This window comes from Penicillium concentricum (genome assembly GCF_028827145.1).
Source record: "Penicillium concentricum strain IBT 3081 chromosome Unknown utg000001l_segment0_segment0, whole genome shotgun sequence".
NCBI classification, from domain to species: Eukaryota; Fungi; Ascomycota; class Eurotiomycetes; order Eurotiales; family Aspergillaceae; genus Penicillium; species Penicillium concentricum.
The window spans coordinates 7,292,679-7,313,556 of NW_026622754.1; the positions used below are offsets into that span (position 1 = coordinate 7,292,679).

General features: G+C 47.6%; 10 protein-coding genes across 10 annotated transcripts; 3 read left to right on the top strand and 7 right to left on the bottom strand.

Annotated features, from left to right (window-relative positions):
* Positions 1 to 429: 429 nt before the first annotated feature.
* On the top strand, positions 430 to 1,107 carry N7517_002807 (peptide-methionine-S-sulfoxide reductase; the record flags this gene model as incomplete). The annotated part of the gene is made up of 3 exons (XM_056720537.1): positions 430 to 601; positions 698 to 1,016; positions 1,074 to 1,107. The coding sequence occupies 3 exons, from the start codon at positions 430 to 432 to the stop codon at positions 1,105 to 1,107; spliced, it is 525 nt and encodes a 174-aa protein (XP_056584672.1).
* Positions 1,108 to 1,680: 573 nt separating this feature from the next.
* Positions 1,681 to 4,062, bottom strand: N7517_002808 (uncharacterized protein; the record flags this gene model as incomplete). Its single annotated transcript, XM_056720538.1, has 1 exon — positions 1,681 to 4,062. The coding sequence occupies one exon, from the start codon at positions 4,060 to 4,062 to the stop codon at positions 1,681 to 1,683; it is 2,382 nt and encodes a 793-aa protein (XP_056584673.1).
* Positions 4,063 to 6,658: 2,596 nt separating this feature from the next.
* Positions 6,659 to 7,934, top strand: N7517_002809 (alpha/beta hydrolase; the record flags this gene model as incomplete). The annotated part of the gene is made up of 2 exons (XM_056720539.1): positions 6,659 to 7,065; positions 7,121 to 7,934. 2 exons carry the CDS (start codon positions 6,659 to 6,661, stop codon positions 7,932 to 7,934), a joined length of 1,221 nt encoding a protein of 406 aa, XP_056584674.1.
* Positions 7,935 to 8,088: 154 nt separating this feature from the next.
* N7517_002810 (uncharacterized protein) lies at positions 8,089 to 8,390 on the bottom strand (the record flags this gene model as incomplete). Its single annotated transcript, XM_056720540.1, has 2 exons — positions 8,089 to 8,302; positions 8,362 to 8,390. The coding sequence occupies 2 exons, from the start codon at positions 8,388 to 8,390 to the stop codon at positions 8,089 to 8,091; spliced, it is 243 nt and encodes an 80-aa protein (XP_056584675.1).
* A 2,975-nt stretch (positions 8,391 to 11,365) lies between these two features.
* Positions 11,366 to 11,663, bottom strand: N7517_002811 (uncharacterized protein; the record flags this gene model as incomplete). The annotated part of the gene is made up of 2 exons (XM_056720541.1): positions 11,366 to 11,548; positions 11,580 to 11,663. The coding sequence occupies 2 exons, from the start codon at positions 11,661 to 11,663 to the stop codon at positions 11,366 to 11,368; spliced, it is 267 nt and encodes an 88-aa protein (XP_056584676.1).
* Positions 11,664 to 11,739: 76 nt separating this feature from the next.
* Positions 11,740 to 11,941, bottom strand: N7517_002812 (uncharacterized protein; the record flags this gene model as incomplete). Its single annotated transcript, XM_056720542.1, is given in 2 exon segments — positions 11,740 to 11,817; positions 11,831 to 11,941. 2 exon segments carry the CDS (start codon positions 11,939 to 11,941, stop codon positions 11,740 to 11,742), a joined length of 189 nt encoding a protein of 62 aa, XP_056584677.1.
* A 57-nt stretch (positions 11,942 to 11,998) lies between these two features.
* N7517_002813 (uncharacterized protein) lies at positions 11,999 to 12,244 on the bottom strand (the record flags this gene model as incomplete). Its single annotated transcript, XM_056720543.1, has 1 exon — positions 11,999 to 12,244. One exon carries the CDS (start codon positions 12,242 to 12,244, stop codon positions 11,999 to 12,001), a length of 246 nt encoding a protein of 81 aa, XP_056584678.1.
* Positions 12,245 to 12,867: 623 nt separating this feature from the next.
* On the bottom strand, positions 12,868 to 14,949 carry N7517_002814 (transient receptor potential ion channel family protein; the record flags this gene model as incomplete). Its single annotated transcript, XM_056720544.1, has 2 exons — positions 12,868 to 14,483; positions 14,571 to 14,949. The coding sequence occupies 2 exons, from the start codon at positions 14,947 to 14,949 to the stop codon at positions 12,868 to 12,870; spliced, it is 1,995 nt and encodes a 664-aa protein (XP_056584679.1).
* A 1,607-nt stretch (positions 14,950 to 16,556) lies between these two features.
* Positions 16,557 to 16,811, top strand: N7517_002815 (uncharacterized protein; the record flags this gene model as incomplete). Its single annotated transcript, XM_056720545.1, has 1 exon — positions 16,557 to 16,811. One exon carries the CDS (start codon positions 16,557 to 16,559, stop codon positions 16,809 to 16,811), a length of 255 nt encoding a protein of 84 aa, XP_056584680.1.
* Positions 16,812 to 17,178: 367 nt separating this feature from the next.
* On the bottom strand, positions 17,179 to 19,004 carry N7517_002816 (sugar porter family MFS transporter; the record flags this gene model as incomplete). Its single annotated transcript, XM_056720546.1, has 4 exons — positions 17,179 to 17,559; positions 17,615 to 17,920; positions 17,987 to 18,391; positions 18,468 to 19,004. The coding sequence occupies 4 exons, from the start codon at positions 19,002 to 19,004 to the stop codon at positions 17,179 to 17,181; spliced, it is 1,629 nt and encodes a 542-aa protein (XP_056584681.1).
* Positions 19,005 to 20,878: the final 1,874 nt, after the last annotated feature.

Sequence of the window (20,878 nt, forward strand, 5' to 3'; positions counted from 1 at the left end):
ATTTTGGTCTGGATTGTTGGATTTTAGCTTAGGCATATTTGTACAATATCAATTTCGGGATGGGGTTGCCGAGCCCTGATCTTCAGCCAATCCCTGTCGAAATTCCCCGCTGCTTTGTAAGTTCTGAAATGACGCGATCGCAATGCTCCAATTTTCGAGCTTCTATTTCTTCGAACATTTTTTTTTTTCTATTCTTCTCAATTCAATTACTCTTACATCTATACTCAACTCCCTTTCCATCTACAGTTCCCTGTGCAGCTTCTTTGCCGAACCAGCGCGGATCCCCACTTATCAAGTACGTCTCCACCGTCGCCAGAATTTCCACAGATGACTTTCGCCGCTCCGGCTGCTTCGACCCTTTTCTCACGCTTCTTCCGTCCCTTCTCCAGCTCGGCTTTTTCTTTAAACTCGGAAACACAATCCCGCAGAATGTCAGGCACACAGACCGCGACCGTAGCAGCTGGCTGCTTCTGGGGCGTTGAGCACATGTACCGCAAGAATTTCGGCAATGGCAAAGGCCTCCTTGACGCCAAGGTGGGCTACTGCGGTGGCGTAATTTCGTCGCCATCGTACCGAGCTGTGTGCTCTGGTTCAACTGGCCGTAAGTGCTATCCAATCTGAGACTAAATTAGCGCGAAATTCCTTATCGCGATCGCATCTTCAAATGCTTATTTTTCTTTTCTTTTGGCCTCCACAGACGCCGAAGCCCTCCAGATAACCTTTGATCCCTCAATTGTGACCTACCGCCAGCTCCTCGAATTCTTCTACCGCATGCACGACCCCACAACAGAAAACCAGCAGGGCCCGGATGTTGGCACACAATACCGCAGTGCGATCTTTACACACGGAGAAGAGCAGCAGAAGATCGCGGAGAATATTACAGAAAAAGTCAGCAAGGAGTGGTATAAAACGCCGCTTTCTACCAAGGTCCTGCCGGCAGGCCAGTGGTGGGATGCGGAGCAATATCACCAACTCTATCTTCAGAATAACCCTGCTGGGTATGAGTGTCCTGCTCAGTATGTGCTCCCGTCCTTTCAGTTCCATTTGATCGGGTTGCTAACCTTGCTTTTTAGTTTCATCCGGCCTTTCCCTCCTTTGTCCGATTGACTAGATCCCAAATTGTAATTTGTTTTATTTTAGCCCATGTCTTCATAATGTGTACCCGAAGAAGATTGAATTTAATTGTCCTAATTTTTATGTCAATTTCTATCCAGTTTCTGTCCTTTTTTCTTATCTCTATCTCAATCTCAATCTTAATCTCAGATTTAGGTGTCATCGTAGGTTTCTCCCTGGAAAAGCAGCTATTAGTTCATACTATCCATATAGTACACATCTCTTTTCTATTTCACCTTATCGAAGCAGCTATCTTAGAACTCCTTCAGATTCTGTCTAGCGGTCTTATAGCTCTAATAGCTCTTAACAACTGGATCTGCCTGATAAATTATCTCTTTCCCTCTCGCACTACAATGTATATTGAATACTTGCTACACTCGGTCGTAATGAGGGCCCCTAGCTACCCTCTGGGCACCTTTAGCCTTAGCCAAGCCTCTTCGGACCCCATGTCCTCAAACTATATGTACTAATGGATGATTCTGGAGATTCTGGAGAATATTTGCATGTGATAGCAAACATCATGGCCTACTATGTAAGACCGTCAACAAATATCTCTTGGAACAATTTCTAGAGTACAATCCAATTCACCTCCTTTACATGAGAATCACGCAATCTTTCAGTTCGCAATCTTTCAGTGAAGCTAAAACAGCCCACTTTGACGAGTTTGATAAGCGGCAAAAGATCTGTGCTCCCGAGCTCACCCTCTGCACAAACCCCTTTGAAAATCAAGCCAAGGTCTGCTGAGATTTGAATAGCGTAAGTATCTCCTTTGCCTCCCCCCAACGCCAACCAATTACCCAAAGAAAAGCCCCCCTTTGAATAGTGTGCCCGTGGATATTCGCAAAAAATTCGAACCTTAAGACCAGGAAGAACCTTTGTGCCATGGTGAGTCCTCTGCCCCACAATAACGGCCTTCGTAATGCGGACAGATCCTGTAGGTAAAAATTCCCACGAATCAAAAGTTGAATGCCAGTCTAGGTCGTAAACCTTAAGTGGCCACAGCTCAGGAACGTGTGAGGATTCTGATGATATGTCAACAAACGGCAGAAGAGAGCCTTTGCGTGGTGTTGGTCCCTTCTCATGGTTCAACCAAAGCTCAGTAGAACGCTCATCGTAGGCTGTTTTTGCTAGAGCAAACTCTGGGCCAATTTTTCGAGCAGCCTCCTTGACGAAGCGAAGTGGATAAACTCCTAGGACCAAGTCATCGTCATCTTGTTTGGTCTCGGACTCGAACCATTCTCTCACATCCAAGGCTGACATAATAGCTTCCGCTCGGCGTCCACTACATTCTCGAAAGCTGCCCTGTATAAGGATCATCGTGCGAGAACTGAATGCAGGACCCTTGAAGCCAGATAAGACGAAAACTTCGTGTAACTCCCATGCGGGCTTGTAAAAGCCTGTGCGGCACTCCTCTTCCTGTTTGCACCATTCGCCATCGGGTGGCAACTCCATTCCAAGATTGAACACCGTTTCGGTTAATAATACTAATGTCCCCAAGGAGATAGGTATGCCACGGACATCTTGCAGGGGTGACCAGTACCGAGACATTAGTACCATATGCGGGCAAATAGTTGCTTCTTGGAGGGTCCATAGTGACGAGAACCAAGGTGATCGCTGTTCACAGCAAAAGAGGGGAATTTCATTCGGACTCTCTCCTTGGAGCGCAAGCTTAGAGTGCTCCAGTTTTCGATTTTCCCACTGCAGTCGGCTACGTTGCTCTAATTTCTCCTTGTAATGGTTTTTTTTGGTGGTCAGAGACAGGTATCTGAGGGCCAGCCAGTGCACGATATCGTTTTCTCTGCCCCAGTCGTGTATGTAATTGAGCCATGCAATACAGAGCGCTGAATTTCCGAAAATACCAGCCTGGCGAGAGATCTCGGCTTTAGCGACCTTGCCTAGCTCGCCTTCTCTAGTTTGCGGAATGCAAAGCAAGTCAAGCCAGACATAGTGAAATTCTAACCTCTCTCCAAGAGCTTCGAGTTGTGTCGGAAGATCGATGACTTCGAACATAGTATTTTGTGGAATGTCCCAGGGACAGCCTTCCACCTTAGTCTCTGCCGCCTTCTTCCACCTTCCCCAAGTATGGCTGACACAGACGTAATCGGGCCTTTGATCACAGTTGAATGTTTTGGTTTCAACTGTCCGTTTCTCGGAGATGCACCATAAGTAAACAGGATATATATCATTGACCTTGCTGAGGTGCGGAGGCGGCTCGTACACATTCGGCGCAACATGCAACACAACCGGAGTAGTATCATTTCGTGCTAACGGCGACGTGTGGTAGATTCCGTGGGATATAGACTGGCACATAGCATGATCATGAGCCGCGTGTCTTTTCGAAGTGAGCAGTCGGAGAAACCATTCAAGGTGGAAGTCCCAATTTTCTTCTCTTACTAAACGACGGGTAAGCATTGTTGTATCACAGAACTCGGCGGAAAAAAGTTCAGCTAGCCGTTGGTGGTACCTGGACTGGTCCAGCTTCGCGTGTTCGGGGAATTGAACCAAGTCAAGCCATATGTTCCGAATCGATGGCTTCCCTGGAAGATCCGCAGAATCTATAGCAGATTGGGCTGCATCCGCCAACTCTTGAGGATGAAATGCCCCTTCCAGCCATTCGTTTAGCCTTAGCCAGGACATTGCCTGGTGGCTCCCCATCGTGGCACAAAATCGTTTCCAGTTGCTGTTGTTTTCCCGTTCCATTTCCTTCAAAATTCGAAAATAGTATCGCCCATTTCTCCAAAGCTGCGCGGTCAAAGCATCCATTGAACGCTCTGGAAGGATATAGCCCTCGAAGCTTGCCAAATTTCCTTTCTCCTTTGACAATTGAGAGTCGGCATTTTGGGAAACATTGATGTAAGAAACGTTCACATTAGAGCTTCCGAAAAATCTCTCCGCCCTTTGTGCCAGACTGCAATTGCTGTAAAATATATGATCTTCTGGAAGCTTCATTTTCTTTTGTAGGCGTTGTACTTCGTTTCGTGTATGCTTATTATTTTTCGTGAACCAAAAGAAAGATAAAATGTGATAAATGAAAGTGAGTGCAAAGCATTAGCTGGTATTTTGACTTCTCTTATACCCCCAAGTATAAGAAGCAGCCACCTGTTCGAGATACCAGCCGCCAATGGCACAGAAAATGGTCATAGCCGCTAGGATGCAGTATGCAAGTGTTGAAGCCTCTACTAGTGCATGACGTGTCCCATATCCAAATTTAGACCATGCATATTATTCTGCGCTAGATGTACAATATACGTGGGGCTTGTCTTCGAGATCCCGCGATGTTGCTCTTCTTGCTGGACCAATGAGACACGCAGATCAGATTGAACTGGAATGATACCAGTATCTTGTGCTGCAATTATCTATCGATACCCCGAGTAACCGCCCATGCCCAGCCAAGAGGATCGCCCCAAAACACCATACCTACACAGGTTAATTAGTTGTTAGCTGAAATATTCTTCCAGATTACTCCGTACAACAGGGGCCAACCGAGGAACAACGCACCACGAGCAGACCTGCATGAGATTAAGCCCCATATTGATTCCAAAACTGGCAGTTGTGAAAGCAATCGAACTTTGCTTCCAAGGTTAAGTTCCTGGGCACCTCGAGGGTCTGAGTGGCTGCCTGCGCGATCAGGCAGTCATAATCTCTGACTTCACTATCTTCATAAGATCTACACTTATTACTAGGATCCAATCCTTTGTTCTATCTGCCTATAGCATTCAGCTGATATTAGAACTTTCTAAATAATGGCTTAAATAGACTTCTACTCTTCCATGAGTCTCATAAAATAGCCAGAATCCAATCGGTCGTGTAGTTCGAGGCAGTGCAATTTCCAGTGCTGCTCATCCTGCTTTCTGACATACTAAACCAGTAAAAATACAGTGTGCTCTACTCGGTCGCGAGGATACAAAATGGTCATCAATGGGGGTAGCCTTCCTTTGCTCGAGATGTTCAAAGCTTTAGTGAATTTTGCAAATGCCTAAGAAACGATGCAAATTTCCTGTGACGTGTGGATCAACTGGCTGAGACCAGCATGTTGAGATAGATGTAAAAATGCAAGTAGTAGTAATCTCACAACAATTAAGTGCCCGAAAATATAATCTAAGCGCTTGCATTGAAAAAGTGGCTCAGGGCGCAGGGACTAAAACACCAAGTGTTTTACATATATACGCAATCCTGTTATTTTGAATCGCTAGCTGAAGGGGTGTAATAATAGTTACGATGGCTTCTACCCAGTGTTTTATCCCGTCCATCATGCGCTCATGTCAATAGTATCCAGTTTCTATTCTAAAAAATGCTGCCCTAGATTCTATATCTTCAAGAAAGAGCCCCTATGTTGTAGAATCGAACTCATTTGACCTAATCGACGTGTCTGTGTTGAAGTCGTCCATTGGTCCCTCTGGCGCTTTGGCTGCGTCCTACAGAGTACCCCACCACTCCGTGGCCCTCAGCCACGCGCCCTGAGTTCATGATCTTGAATTTATTTTTGATCTTTCAAAGTCAGCCTCGTTTTACTCGCATGCATTATATTTTCATCCCTCTAGGATTCTAAGAATGCCAGGGACATGAAAAAGATGTTAACTCTCGACCAACAACCCCACTCAACTAGCGATGGCGATCTAAACAACCTTTTCGGGACCTTCGGAGCTCGGCTTGAATATATCGGAGGAGAAGCAGCACATATAGTGTTATTTGAGGGGCTACTATGGCCCTATCGCTTCTTGTGCGACTTCACCGTCGGTTCGGTGCCCTGGCTAGCCCTTCTCCATCCTATGGCTAGATCGCTATATAACGTAGCGTTGAAAACCATAGACACCATTTTTCACTAGTTATATTATACTTAAGGCCTTTAAAATTAGGCACATATTAGGAACTCCCTTCTACCCTAAGCTAGAGTGGTCATATACCTAGTATAGCGATCACGCGTAACCATCGCACACAAAATCTCTTCGGAATTATCTATAGGCTCGTATACTAACGTACTTGAGCGCCCTAGTTCTTGAAATCCATAAGCGGGAATTAGTGATCGCAGCAGGTTGTGTAGCTCTTAGGTATTATACTGTATCCCAGAAGCAAAGCATCACTGCAAAGCAAAAGTAAGACCGCCTTCGAAAGCACACAACACTTAAAAGTACGGCTAAGCGGAGGGAAGTTATGTTTCTCGTATCATATAATTGTATATCAAATTCAAGCAACCTATGGACATAGGTATTTTTAGCCTTGGAATGTTGCATGTACTCCGTAAGTTAAGGTTAACTGATGTTGACTTTACGCGTACCTCGGATGAACCAACCAAGGTTCCCGAGGTCTGCGCCTTATCTTATCTAATCTTATCAGACACATGGCGCCAACATTGGAACACAGCGGCGCGGTCAGCCTCGGTCTCAGCCCTGGAGTATTTCCGCCTAACAGAACAGTCCCTCCCAACTTCCTGCCTTCGTCAGCTATCGCTAGTTCCTCCCTTCATCATTCACAGCATCAGTTCAAGTGGTCAATATTGCATCACAACACCTTTTCGACCCAGGGGTGACTTCCCGCAATCGCAACCATGGCGCTTTACAACCAAACTGTGGATTTCCTCTCCGGTGCCTTCTCGAACAACCAGACTCAACTCCCCTTGCTAGCAGTAAGTGGGGCTTCTTTCACCCTTGGTCTGCTCGCTCGATCGGTTTTCTCTCGAAAAGACCAGCTCCAGACTGTTCTCGTCTCGCCTCGATCGACAGTATTGCCGGGCATATCCGAGTCGGAGAATCGCCAGCTGCCTCTCCCAGCTGATGTGCTGCCCGGTGCCCGGGATGTCGATAGCCCGTACGGGTCGATCCGAGTGTATGAATGGGGCCCGGAAGATGGACCCAAGGTGTTGTTCGTGCACGGTATCACCACGCCGTGTATTGCGCTCGGCGGGGTGGCCCATGCGCTGGTGGACCGCGGCTGCCGTGTGATGCTATTTGATTTGTAGGTGTTACACCGCACTCAACACTTTGAACTATCGCTAACCCGAAGAAAATAGGTTCGGAAGAGGATATTCCGACTGCCCTGCTGATCTTCCACAGGATGAGCGCCTCTTCTCGACTCAGATCTTCCTCGCTCTGACATCATCGCCTATCTCTTGGACAGGTGCAGAGTCCGGTAAATTCTGCCTTACCGGGTACTCTCTGGGAGGTGGCATTGCCGCTGCCTTTGCGTCCTACTTTCCTCACCTTCTGTCGTCACTGGTGCTCCTAGCCCCTTCGGGCTTGCTCCGAGATTCGCAAATCAGTTTCCAGAGTCGACTTCTTTACTCAAAGGGTCTTATGCCTGAGAGTATTTTAACATCCTTGGTTAGCCGTCGACTGAGAGCAGGCCCCTTGACCACGCCCAAGCCCAAGAACAAGAAGCTCAATGCTGCGGATGCACTTACCGAGGAACTGCCTTCACAAAGCGCTGCAGCAACCCAAATTCTGTCCCGAAACTACCCCCACATCAACGTTCCGGGTACCGTGGCGTGGCAGGTAAATAATCACACAGGGTTTGTCCACGCCTTCATGTCCAGCATGCGTTATGGCCCAATCCTACGAGAGCGCCAATGGAACAGCTGGACGCGTCTTGGCGAGTATTTAACTGCACAGAACAGCACGTCAAACAAGGGGAATAAGAGGCTGGCAGATAAGAAAGTTCACATTCTGTGTGGTAACAATGATTCAATCATTGTCAAAAGTGAGCTTGTTCCAGATGCCATGGCTGCCCTGGGTGGCAATGTTATCTTCAAGTTTTACGAAGCGGGGCATGAGTTCCCTAGTACCAAGTACGAGGAAGTAGCGTCTTACATCTTCGAGTCACTATGAGCAATGGGCTTCACGAAATATATACACTCTTGAGCGGGAGGTTTGGGATATATCCAGGCTCATTGGACTCTCGTTCAGTTCCATTTGGTAGATCCGCTATACATAGAAATTGGTGTTGGATGATACATTTTTTCTTTTCATTTGCTTTCATTTCTTAACTTCCAGTCTTCAGAATCTCATCCATGGCATTGAGTTGACTTGATAGCCCCGTGAGGTGTGCCGATCTCTCTGGCATCCGCGCGCCGGCAAAGTAAGGGCCCTCGGAGGCTGGTGCTCGTGCAAATCGGTCCACACTGCTGCGGCTGCTTCCCGGCACTTGGCTGACGTTGCCTTGGCTTACAGCGTTGGTGCTGGTACCATTTGCAACACTGAGGGAGAACCGGTTAGTTGGTTGATGAAAGATGTATCTGAATATAGGCACACTCACGTTGTAGTTCTTGGCTCCGGAATAGACATGGTGTGTGTGGATGGTTGTTGGTGATAGATGTGAGGTTCTCACAGGCGGTCCAGAGGAACCAAATAGTCAAGTCACAGGGAAGAGGCCCGGTAGAAAGAAGAAAGCTTGTGATAGTGTGGTATTCAAGAGCGAGGTATGCGCTTGGCTTTGATCGGTATGTTTAGAAATGAGTTGTAGAGATGATGAGTTGTAGAGATGATGAGTTTCTGAGCTGATGATGCCCATGATACAACTGAGGGGAGCTCCTATATATACACTGCAGGTCTGGCGTCATGCATGGGGACGGCATGCCTTTGCGGGCGGACACGCGAGCTTGAGCTTCGTATCATAGCCCACATGGACAGTATGAGCTAAGCGAAGAAGGAAACGAGGAAAAGATCTTCGTCGACTGCATGGACTCCACTTGTGATGGCATCTCGACCCTTGAGCTCAACGCTTGCCAAGACTGAGCCTGCATGAACCATGCCGGTTTGGGGACTGTTTTGTCGGGAAAGTCCGAGGGTCCATAGCCAAAAGCACATACCCGTTCGGCTCCTCTATGCAAAACAAGCGACAAGCCTGTTGTTATTGGCTGAGCTGCAGGTAACCGGGGCTAGGAGGCAGGTACCAGCCGCATAAGGATGCGTGGACTAAGACCCGCTTTTACGATCATCCTGAGCGTAAATACAGCATTCTTCTTCAGCACATGGCCAACCACATGTTTCAGGTCTGTATCCAGACTCTCGACATATGTGCCGTGGAATGAAGCGAGGGGGTGCAATACAAGTCGATTCCAGTTTCTGTAAACGGATATTCGACGGAGTTGTCAAACAAGGGACAAGATTCACGATCCTGAAACGTAGTTTTCGAAAGTCTAGAACTCGTTGAAACGAACAAATCCCGAGCCATCCTTGGCGGCAAAAGCGCTTCGCAATGGCCGGCATTCTCGCGTGGGATTACTACGACGCAAACTTCTAGGGTGAAACAATGCCGGGGGCCAACGTGGTCCGTCACATGGTCACGTTGACCCAGGGGCCGAGCTCTTAGAGGTCAAAAAGCGAAAATAAAATAAAACAAGGCTTACGGTACTGCATTTCCCGGACCACGCGCGCCTGCTGCATGTTTCCTTCATTTCCCTTTCTTGATGTCAATGCTGTAGATCTCTCAATGGTGAGTCGGGATTAGGGCACGGTACTCTTGGCACAAGATCTTTTGATAGTGGCAGGTCCATACCAGCCTTTAGCCCTAAGAGTTATTTTGCATAGCCATAATCTCAAATACAGGAATGCTTGGATCCTGCACTCGAAAGCTGAACATCTCTGAAATGCGAGCAACTTATAATCAAACCCCCCAAATTGGAGCGTGTCTAAGGAAGGGGGAGTTAAATGAATTGCCTTGCTAAAGCGAATTATGACGAGTCCAAAGGCTGGACCATCTCAGGAAGGAAAGCATCAGCAATATCAATTTGCCTTGGAGTGTTTTCAAGACCCGGACCCATTCGCTGATCAAAGGGCCCAATCCTCAAAAGCGTTTGTTTACGAGACATGGCGATGAGCTTGGACATCTCGCTAAAGGCTACCGAGTGTGCTAGCGCTGATCTCTATGGTGTAACGAAGCCTCTTCGGTAAGAACTACGGAGTGCCGCTAAACTTTGCGGACCGAGGGTAGTGGACCGTACCGCGTACAGTATGCAGATATACGCGCATTATTGGCTTTCTTTTTTGAATTCTTGGCTGAGCCTAAGCCACAGCCATATGGAAGCCGGTGTTTCAAGATAACAAGATTCCTTTTCCCGCGTGTCCGAATTTGCTCATTCCCTTAAGAAATGTTTGAGGTGTCCTGTTAGGATATGCAAGGCACGTCTGGCGGAATTCCAGCAACCTTATCTTCATACGCTATGGCGTCGATCACTTGGCTCACCAAATACGAACCCCTAAGGCCGATCATTCGTCTCAGGTGAGCTGACCTGGTGGTACAACATGCGATGGCGTTTTAGTTCGTGATATGCTCTCAACAACGTATTTCCGCCGCGGAGAACTTGATGTTAAGAACTTATTCTTATTTTAGCCTGAAACGTAGCCCCTGAAGCTTACGAAAACTCAATGGGATGGTTCTTCTCTCCTTGATTTTACCTATCATAAAAATAAAATAAAAGCTTGTCCAAAAATGAGTCCAAGGGGGAAATCGACAAGGGCGTTACAGAAGAGGAAATGATCGTCCATACATATTCCTGTTTGGGAGGTTTGGCGCACCTTGCCAATCACCGAAGGACGCCTCAGTCTGAAACGCAACTCAATAGTTCAACTTCATCCGCCGCGGGCTCCGGCACGGAGTATAGATGCCGAAAATGCAGCTGCAGCTTGTTACCGTCGCAACACATGCTCCTAACATTGCCATACCATAAGATCGAACCCGCAAGTTGGGTCCGAAATAAATCAGAGATATTGGCTCGAAAAGTAGCGTTTTGTGCATGCGTGTGAACGTGGCCTATGCAGCCAGCTTATTTTATCCAACGGCTTTTCCGTTCCGCTAGGCTCCTTACCAAGCTGCAGCCACGGTCACATCCGAGTTGCCTGCAATGAACGGACAACGGACCTTTCTCGGAATCGGATGGTACTTGCAAAGTCCGTCTTGGTCGAGTCTATTCTAGGCCTTAGGATGACCGAGGTGTGTATAAACGAGGATCGTAATCTGCTCAGCCTTGGCTAACACGCATCCATTTTTATATTAGGCTCGCAGGTTGGTTGCATGAATCAAGGGATGACAGCACAGCCCCATCCCTCGAGCGCCCTTAGACTCATCATGCAAACGGTAGGGCCATGAAGATAATTCTGATAGTAATTCGTTCTTTTCTTTGCTTTTATTTGTAGAAGCTAGGGTGAAGAGGGGAATGAAGTGAAAATCCAATCCTCACATCATTCAACCAGACAAATATGCATCACCATAACACATTTTGAATATGCCGTGTGAACCAAATGCGGGGAATTGGTGCTGGCTAACTCATGGTGATATAAGAACCAGCGGGCAACGCCCGGAGGGAGATAAACATAAGAATGATACATCCCCAGCGTGCAGTTGCATAGCAGCAAAACCACACCAGGACGAAAAGAAGGCCAGGTGCCTTTGACCAGCCAATACTTAAGACACGCTTCTCCTTGTCACCTAATGTACGCCGGAGCTAATAAAATGACTAAATGCATTTGAAGTACAGAGGCTAGGTTATGTAGAGTACAAATAGTGAGAGCACTCGCCATACTATTTGCTCCTCCTTTGTTGGGAATGTGGAGTTCCATCTACATGTTTCGATCATCAGCTTTATCGAGCATTGAGAAGAATATTAAAGGGTATAATAATACGTCGCAACATGTATTACGCGAAAGGCCAACGCAGCGAACATGTAGAAATGAGTGACATTGGTTCATTCCATGATCGTAAATATTTCGTCGTCTGGCTAGCGTACCAGGGACTCGGATACTGGCTCGGTTTCCTGATGGGCTTCCACGTCTCGGTGGTCAGTTTTGCTGGCTTCAGAGGACCTCATCAATGGTTCTTTTCCTTGGGAAGTTTCCATTACCGTCAATCTTCCGTCGACCTTTGGCTCATTTCTTGGCTGTTGACTGTGATGCTGCTATAAAATCATGGGGGACTTCTTCATCTTGATGATAGCTGGCTGTGATTCTGGCTCATGGGAGATTTCTTCGTCTATATGATCACCATTGTTGGTATGAGATGCTGTTCTAGTCCCCTGGGGATTTTCCTCGTCTTGGTGGCCACCATTACTGTCATAGAAGGCTGGGCTGGTGGGTTTCGACGCTGCCAATTTTGTGTTACCACTGCCCAATTGTCTCTGGATTCTTGCCAGTACCACTTCCATGACCGACCAAGGTGTGAAAACAAATGACTGCCTGTGTCTAATCACCTCTTCGGGCAGAAATATGCAGGGCTGTCCATCTGCAGGCAAGGATTGTTGAAACAAAGTCCAGAAAATGTCCCAACTTGCGCGTGTGTTGTCATCAAACTGCCAGCCTTCCAGGGTTGTCAAATTGGACTGGACGAGTGTTTGGTTGACAAAACCCAGCAACAGTAGACTGAATTTGGCGATGAAGGATGCAGAAGATTCAAGAAGATCAGGGGAAAAAATAGAAATGGGTTAGCTCGACAACTCAGCCACACGATGTGGATGGTACACAAGAGGCGGTACTCTCTACGCTTGACCCGACTCCCATATCTTCCAAATGTAGTGATAACATCAGATAATGAAAGATTTAAGTAGTAAGGGGTATTCATGGTCAACATAAAACAACTACAGTAAGGAACTTTTAGAAACATAGTATCTGGCCCGATGCCAGACTTCAAAATTTGAATATGTACAACAGCCACCCGAAGCGCCAATGCACCAACGCAGTAGTTAAGAGAGATCTCGCTTGAAAACCTTTGAAAATGCGAGCATAAAAGCAGAAAAAAAGAAAAAGAGGAATTGGATCTAAATCCTCACGACTATCGTCGCATGTGGTCATAACTGGTGGGGAAGAGCGGCAGCGAAGGATCCACGACATCATTATATGGTCTTCTGGCTGCCATGGACACATCTTCATCGCTGGGCGGAGCAGTGACTACGCGGGCAGGATGTGGATGGGCTTCGGCATCCTCCTCGCCTCTCGCGATCTTCTCGAGGGACGACAACTCGGTCGTCGTTCCGGTGCGAGACCAGCGGAAAGAGTCTCGGTCGTCACCAAGAGGTTTGTATTTGGTATCGGGCTTCTTGAGGAAAATAGCGTAAACCATACCAACCAAAAGGTAGATCAGGAGCACAAGAGTGAATATCGCATTGATGATGAAGAAGAGCACGCCCAAGATGCCCGTCATGAGTTCGGGTTGGTCAAAAACGTCCGAGAATACAAGCAGGAAGATCGTATTGAGGGAATTGAGTACCCCCGCTGTGATTGCAACGACATTTGCCCCCTTGCACATGAACGGCTTGATGATGGCGACTGCGAGCATCATAGAAAGTTCCACAATAAGAAGAACGATCGACTGCGCGACTGGTGAAGGCTGAGCGAAGGCGATGACCATGCCTTTAACAATGGTATAGACCAGAGTTGGGACAAGGAAGTAGTAGACCGGAGCGCGGTAGTAGATATACAGGAAACCCCACTGGCTCAGAGTGGCAGGGTCAGAATAGAGCGTATACGCAGGTGTGTTGTGCTGCTGTTTCGATCGCATCGCGCGTTGGAACACCTTGAATGCGGCAAAGGCTAGGACGGCGGTCGTCACTAGCCACATGGTAATGGCCAGGACAATTTCGGCGGCTGAGTCCCGACGAGTCAGTTCCCAGAGGCACAGGACACACATCTGTGGGTATCCGATGCACGCCAAACGGAAGAATGTATTGCGGAGAATGGTTTTCCAATCTGCGGCGACGCCGAGAGCGCGATCCAACTTTTGAAGCGATGTCTGTTTTTTGGCTAGAACAATTCGGACCAGCAGGACCAGACCCACACAAGCGACGATGACTGCAGTGACAAAGTAGTAGAATAGATATCCGGTCATAAAGATGTTGGTCGGTTCGATGGATTCACGAACTCCAACCCGTTCAATACCGCGAAGAATGATTTGACTTCCTTTGTCTGCAGCTCTGCGGACGATCTCGGAAGAACGCTTCTGCAGGACAGTAGATAGAGAACCGGACGATGTCAACACATTCGAGGGCGTACCCCCGGTGGAGCGTTGAAACCAGGTCGCAATTGTCTGTAGAGCATCCGATCGCACAATCCCCAAGCTCCATTGCATGTTCTGGGTCCATGATTGCACAAAAGGTGGCAGTTTCACTGATGTCATCCCAGCCATTGCTTGTGTTTGTATGAATCCGAGGAAGGCAAGCGATCGGAAAGCAAGATGGGTTGCCGTGTTCGAATGGCCGAGAAGCGATATGACCGTGGAGGTGATGAGACCAAGACCGGTTATGATGGCGAGGGTCCACGACACCCCAGCCTGGTAGACTGATTTTCCATTGCGAATACGGGTCTCCAAGCAGGTGATCTGTTTACCTCCATTTTTGTATTTGAGCTTGAGGCGAACGACTGCATCGATGTCGGGGACGCTATAGGAGATCGCTATGACGTAGCCGTTAGTAAGAACACATTTTTTCTGGCTCAGGTACCCTGAAAAGATTGCAACACATCAAGGAAGTGATAACGAACATGGTATTTCCGAGAGAAGGCTGTCGCCCAATGTTTCCGAGATTGTGGGAATTTGGAGTTCGATGGCTTTCATAGGACAAAATACGGCCAAATCAAGACTGCACGGATCGAACGACTTGGTGAACGCTTTGTATCCGTACACCAAGAGGTCCACGTCAATAAGGACCTCTCCGGCCACTTCAGAATAACCATCAAATATGATGCTGATGGACTTATTGCCTGGTGTGAAAATCGCATTGAAATTATTCACGGTCACTTCGGCACTCTCGGAACATTGTGTCAGCCCGGTGGCTTGGAGGAGATTCTCTGCTTGTACGAGGTGAAGACTCTGGAGGAGGATGAGAATGAAAGCTCCGAAACGGGAGCCATTCAGTTGCATGGCGACAAAACGAGTGAGTGTCAAAAGAGATGATGGGAGTTTCTTTCTTTTTCCTTTTCTTGATTTCCTGATATCATGCTCAGAACTCCACAGCACGACGTAAGCGCTCGGTGGATCCAGGAGATCGTCCAGGGTCGCTCAGTGAAACACCGCTCTCAGGCAACCACCATTCATGAAAAAAGCGGGTTTGACTTGGCTTTATTATGTGGATGATGTACTCCGTATGTTGGACAAAGATTGGAATCGTGATCAACAATGGTGTTCCCGTGTTACCTTGGTTGTTCCCAGCCTTGCCCCTCTACACTGCCCCCAGCCTCCTAAGAATCTAGACGATCATGTCGATTCCCAGTGAAAATCTTTATTTCGGCTTATTCTCGCCTTTCCAGGCACAAGGGAATACGTCAATGCAATAAAACTCTAGTCCGCCACCGGTCCAAGCACGTGGTCCAAACTAGTTCCGCAACCAGCCATCTCCCGGGGTCATTTGTCTAGTACCTAAACAGCCCTGGAATTTCCGTAATTACATATTAGCACATTCCACGGGAATATTTAGCTTTAAGTTTTATACAATAGAGCGTTAGTTTGGTCTTTCCGTGAGCTTCCAGATTATCGGCAGATCATTTCCCTTTTAGCCATAAGGATCTGATTTCCTAAATCTAGCTAAATTTAGAATGGCAGCGATTGCGTTTGAGACAGCTCATGTCTCTCATTGGGCAGTGTAAGACTGGTGTCAATGCCCGACCAATAGAAATGATCTCACATCTGCAACTTAATCAAGTTCATTGCCCCAGATGGGGGAGATTGTGATCTGGAACCCTATCCATCATTTCAGCAAGGTTACGGAGCAGGCAAGACTATGATGTACTGCGACATGATTGGTTTTATTTTTTGGTACAAATATTTGAGACCCCGGATTTCAATCACCTTGGGTTTCTCCCACACATTACTAACAAAATATTTCAGCCATGTGACGCGGAGAAAGGAGACTTCCAAGGTTGAGCCTTGTTTCTATTCCATTGATCTTGACAGAAAAAAAACCTGATCAATCAGAATTACCAGCTGACAATCCCTGCGGTGATCATCGCGTTTACAATATGCAAAAGTTGGCTTTATGCTGCATACAACTTGGTGAAGCGATGGTTCGTTCAAAAAAGAATCTACGACGGGTCACCATACCCTCAAGTCAACGTTACTTGGCATCAACGACAATTTCCAATATGTACTTTGGGACTTGAGAACCATGAATCCCATTGTACCCGACGTATATCAGTGCTGATCTATACTCCGCAGGGCCATCTCGTGGCATGACGTAACCACCAGCCCCAACCATAGAATCAAGAGTGGACGGCATGATATTTCTCATCGAAAGGGCGATCTGAGGAGTTATTTATGCCAGGTGATCATGTAAACATGGGTGCGAATAAATCTTGCTTTATTGCCTCATTAATCTGTATGCATATTATCCATCAGATCTTTCGCCAAGCGAACCAGGGAACGCCAATCCACAGAATCATTATACATATACGCTGTCATAGTAATGGGAAAGGTCGATCCCAAGAATCTGCTTATATCGCGTATGCTGGTGGATCAAAAATTTCTCTGCCAATATGCCTACCATCATAGCGGTGCAGGAATCGCTTGCTATTGAGGCAGAGAAGTTGTCAGAAACTTTGAGCAAGACCAAAGGATGGAGAAGTGCGCGCATGGGTAGAAAAAGAGGCGGTCCGAGGGATATCCAGTGCGAGACGAAGATGCAGGCTTATCAGATGGTTGTCGCCATCTTGCAGTGGGATAATGGCGGTGCAGCTCGGAATATCAAGACGATGAAGGACCTTGGGTGTTTTCTTCGGGTTCCCCATTAATCGATCCTTTTTTTTTTTTCATCAAAAATGATGGTATTCATTCATAGAAACTACAGTAGCAATATCTGGAGCTTTGGGGGTATTGAAGTTGACGGAATAAAAACACCGGGGGGGGGGGGGGGGGGAACTGCCCTGCGGCTCCGGTCTTTTGCTGGCCCGGGGCTGCCATCACCCACAGACAGACGACTAACCTAGGCGTCGTCACTATGTACTCAGGACTGGATCAGCATATAGTGTGTTTTTGTCCAAATTGAAATAAAACAAGTCCATGAAAATGCATGTCAATCTATGTAGCTGTCTATACATTGTACTCGTCTGTACAAGGCCAATAAGCAACTCTATATACGCCCATTTGTAACTGTATCGCTCATTTTTGTGTCTCTTCATCGTAAGGTGCAGGCGCAATTGAACCAGTGTTCTCCTCATGGTACGATGTCTCCTTAACCTCGAAGCGGAACTGTTCCTCCTCTTCCGCGAGGGCGGCCTTGAGCATCTTGTTTGCTCTCCAGACGGGCTTGCAATCAAACAGGCGGTCGACCTTCTCAAGAGGGATACCGCTGGTCTCAGGAATGAGGAAAAAGGCGAAAAAGAATGCCAAGAATGAGAGCGCAGCGAAGAAGAAGTACACGCCGTAGTGCATCTTGTCGAACATTTGTTCGGTGAAGCGCGAGATGAGGAAGTTAAAGAGCCAGTTGCTCGCAGTCGTAGCGGCTTGAGCCAGAGAACGGAAATTGGGGTCAAAGAATTCCTGATAGCTTGTTAGGAAAGAATTCAATTGAGGATGATAATAAGCAATGACGTACGGAGTTAATAACCCAAGGAGTACCATTCCAGGTAGGGGTGTAGACTGCAGTCCACAGATAGAAGAAGAATATAGCCGCAATGCCCCCGCCGTCCAGAGATGTGCTGGGGTTATCTTCGGGCTTGACAACACAGATATAGGCACCGATGACCCACATACAGATGGAGCCAGTCACGGCACCAACAAGGAGCAGATTGCGTCTTCCAAATTGATCGACCAGGAACAGGAGCCACACGAAGGTCATAACGGCCTTGATAACACCAAAGATACCGGTCATCAGGTTGACGGTGTTGGGGTCGATACCAATCTAAGACATAAAAGTTAGTATAATCAATTGATCATTAGAAATGCAACAGATGAAGCGTAATCATACCGATCTGAAAATGGTTGGCGAGTAGTAGTTGATGGCGTTGATACCGGAGCCGTTTTGCCAGAAGAAGAGCATGCAGCCCAGCATCAGGCGGTACATAACGCTCTTGTTGGTGGCGAGAGCCTGGAAGGGCTTCCAGAAACCAATACCGATGGAAGTTTTCTGATGCTCAAGAGCCTGGTCGATAGCAGCCACCTCTTCGGTGATATACATGTCGTCAGTTTCCAACTGACGAATCCAGCAAAGATTCTCCATTGCTTCGCGGCGACGGTTCTTAAGGAACAGCCACCGAGGAGATTCCTTAATCCACAGGGCACCGATGAAAAGCAGACCAGATGGGACGAGCTGGATGGCGAATGGGATGATCCATTGCTCGTGCTCTTGGGGCATGTGTTGCTCGACACCATACTACCATTGCTAGGTTAGCTTTGAATGTAAAGATGACAGGGGAGAACAAAGACTGGGGAGAGGCAACAAGACGCACATTAATCCAAAAACCTAACATGCCGCCTATCTGCCAACCAAGCTCATACAGACCGACGAGCCGTCCTCGGATGGCAGGCGGCGCTAGTTCGGAAAGATATATAGGGATGATATTCGAGGCTATACCGGTACCCAAACCGGACAGCACACGACCAGCGTATAGAATGCCCAGCCCTCGAGCACTGTTGGCACCGAGTTGCAATCCAGATCCGAGAAAGAACACAGTGGCGGCAACAGCCAAACTCCATTTGCGGCCAATGAAGTGACCGAGGGCGTATGTTCCCAGGGCGCCGAAAAAGGCACCAGCAATGAAAAGCGAGACGATGTTCTCGCTAATCAGAGCTTTTTGTGGGGGAGACATCTCGTCAAGACCGAACTCCTTCATGAAGGAGGCGAGGGTGATAGTTGTACCGATGAAGGCACTAGTATAACCGATCATATTGGAACCACATGATGCAATGCCGGCGAGTGCATATACACGCCAGTTGTAAACGGACTTGGGCGTTGGCCGATCCTCGGCAAGTGTGAGAATGCTCATGGCCGAAGAGGTGACAGCTCAAGCTGTGAGGTTGAATGGAAGGTCAGGGTGAAAGACCAAAAAATTTGCTCAAGGCAGATGGAGGAAAGAGAGAATCTCAACAGGTGCTAGAACGGGACCCTAAGTAATACCTGCTGTCCCAATGGACTGTGGGTGTGGAATTTCCCCAACTGAGCTCCCCACAACACACGTCGCCTAAACCCCATAGACCGGGGCAATATAATATGGGGTTCAAGCGTGAGGCTACGATACAGCGATGATTACAGATGCAGATGCCCGTGAGTGGGAATTGACCGGGGTAGCGTTTTCCCCGGAAGAACCTTGGAAACATTCAGCCGGCAAGTAAGCTTTGTACAGTATCCATTAACATAGATATATCAAACACGGAACCCTAGTTCCTCGATGAAATCACCCAGAACGAACCATTCTATTCAAAAGGGTTTCTTTGATGCCATAGATAGTAGACACCCTTGTGAGATGTACTTGTATTTCTGCACTGGAGACGAGTTTTACGCGTTTAGCCGTTCAAGTATGTTTAGTATGGGGACGGTGAACCCATCGCCACCGAGTAACATATTCTTTTCTCTCTAGTTTGAGAGGAACTATAGTACGAATTTAAACAGTGGAGAGACTGGCACAGCGAAGTCCCGTATGTATTAAGTTAATACCCCGTGATCTTGTTTCCCCAATCTTTCTGGGAGCAGAAACATTTGCCTATAGGGGAGAACCCTTAACCATGTGTGGAGCCGGAATTTTGCCGAGCTCTCTGGCCGAAGAGCACACCGGCAAGCGGATGAAGCGATAAAAGTCTATTTGATCCCGACTTCGGGATACTAACCGAATTCTAGACATGGAAGAAAGAAGAATTTTCAATTGTAGTAACTGTGTTTATAGGAATCCTTCAAACTGCATAATGAATTGTCCCTGCCAAAGTATCCCCCGGAAGTGGCGGTATACGGCCCCCACGACTCGGGATAATCACTCACCATAATGCACATTTGCCCTAAACGTAACTCCGGGTTTACATCGCAGAGGCCATCGGGCCCGAATTACCAACAAATAGGGATATATGAATGTGCTTACCCGATAAATTTACCCGGTTTCTGCATAGTTCTGATGTTACTAGCGGTGTTTTAATAGCAAGAACTATACAAGGTCTTTTCGGCCCGGTTCCGGCCTGGAAGGATGCCGTAGCGTAGCCGCCCGGCCTTGGTATTCAGAAATCACCATTAAAATTGACGTTAAAATGGCGAGCAGGATTTAGCTACATGTAGAGTTATACCAACTTTTAGAGTAAAGAACTAGTTGGCACTAATGTCCCGACCCATCAGCGATGTCCCAGTGCGTTCGAGAAACTGTGTTCTTGAAGTCACAACTTATCGCTCAATGGTTTTCCTAATGAATTGAGCAAAATATCTGATACTTGATGAATTTTACTGTGCATCTATGCCTGCCCATCTTCCGTGATCCACAAGATCCACAGGTGTAGTTTTCACCGTAGAGCCGGCAGGTGGTACGCGGCGTGGGGGATGAAGACGTATGGTGCATCATGCTGGGCTTGGATGATCTTTCAGTAATTGGATTGCTAGAACTCTGATGCCCTTGAAACAGTGCAAGAACCCAGCCTTGGAGTTTAATGACTGGCATGTTTTAGCAATCCTAACTCTTTGCCTGCTCTGTTGGCAGCAGCTTCCGAGGCGAAAGTTGCTGGAGCCCCAGTTTCAACAGAGCATCATTCTCCTGCCGGCACCCACGCCGAGCCCTGAGCTGGTCCATCCCTGTATGGCAAGTCACATGTTGCCCAGAAGTGACACCCCGGGATAATGTTTAGCTTATGCAGCTGCCGCGGCGGCAGTTTTCAGACTTCTCGGCTT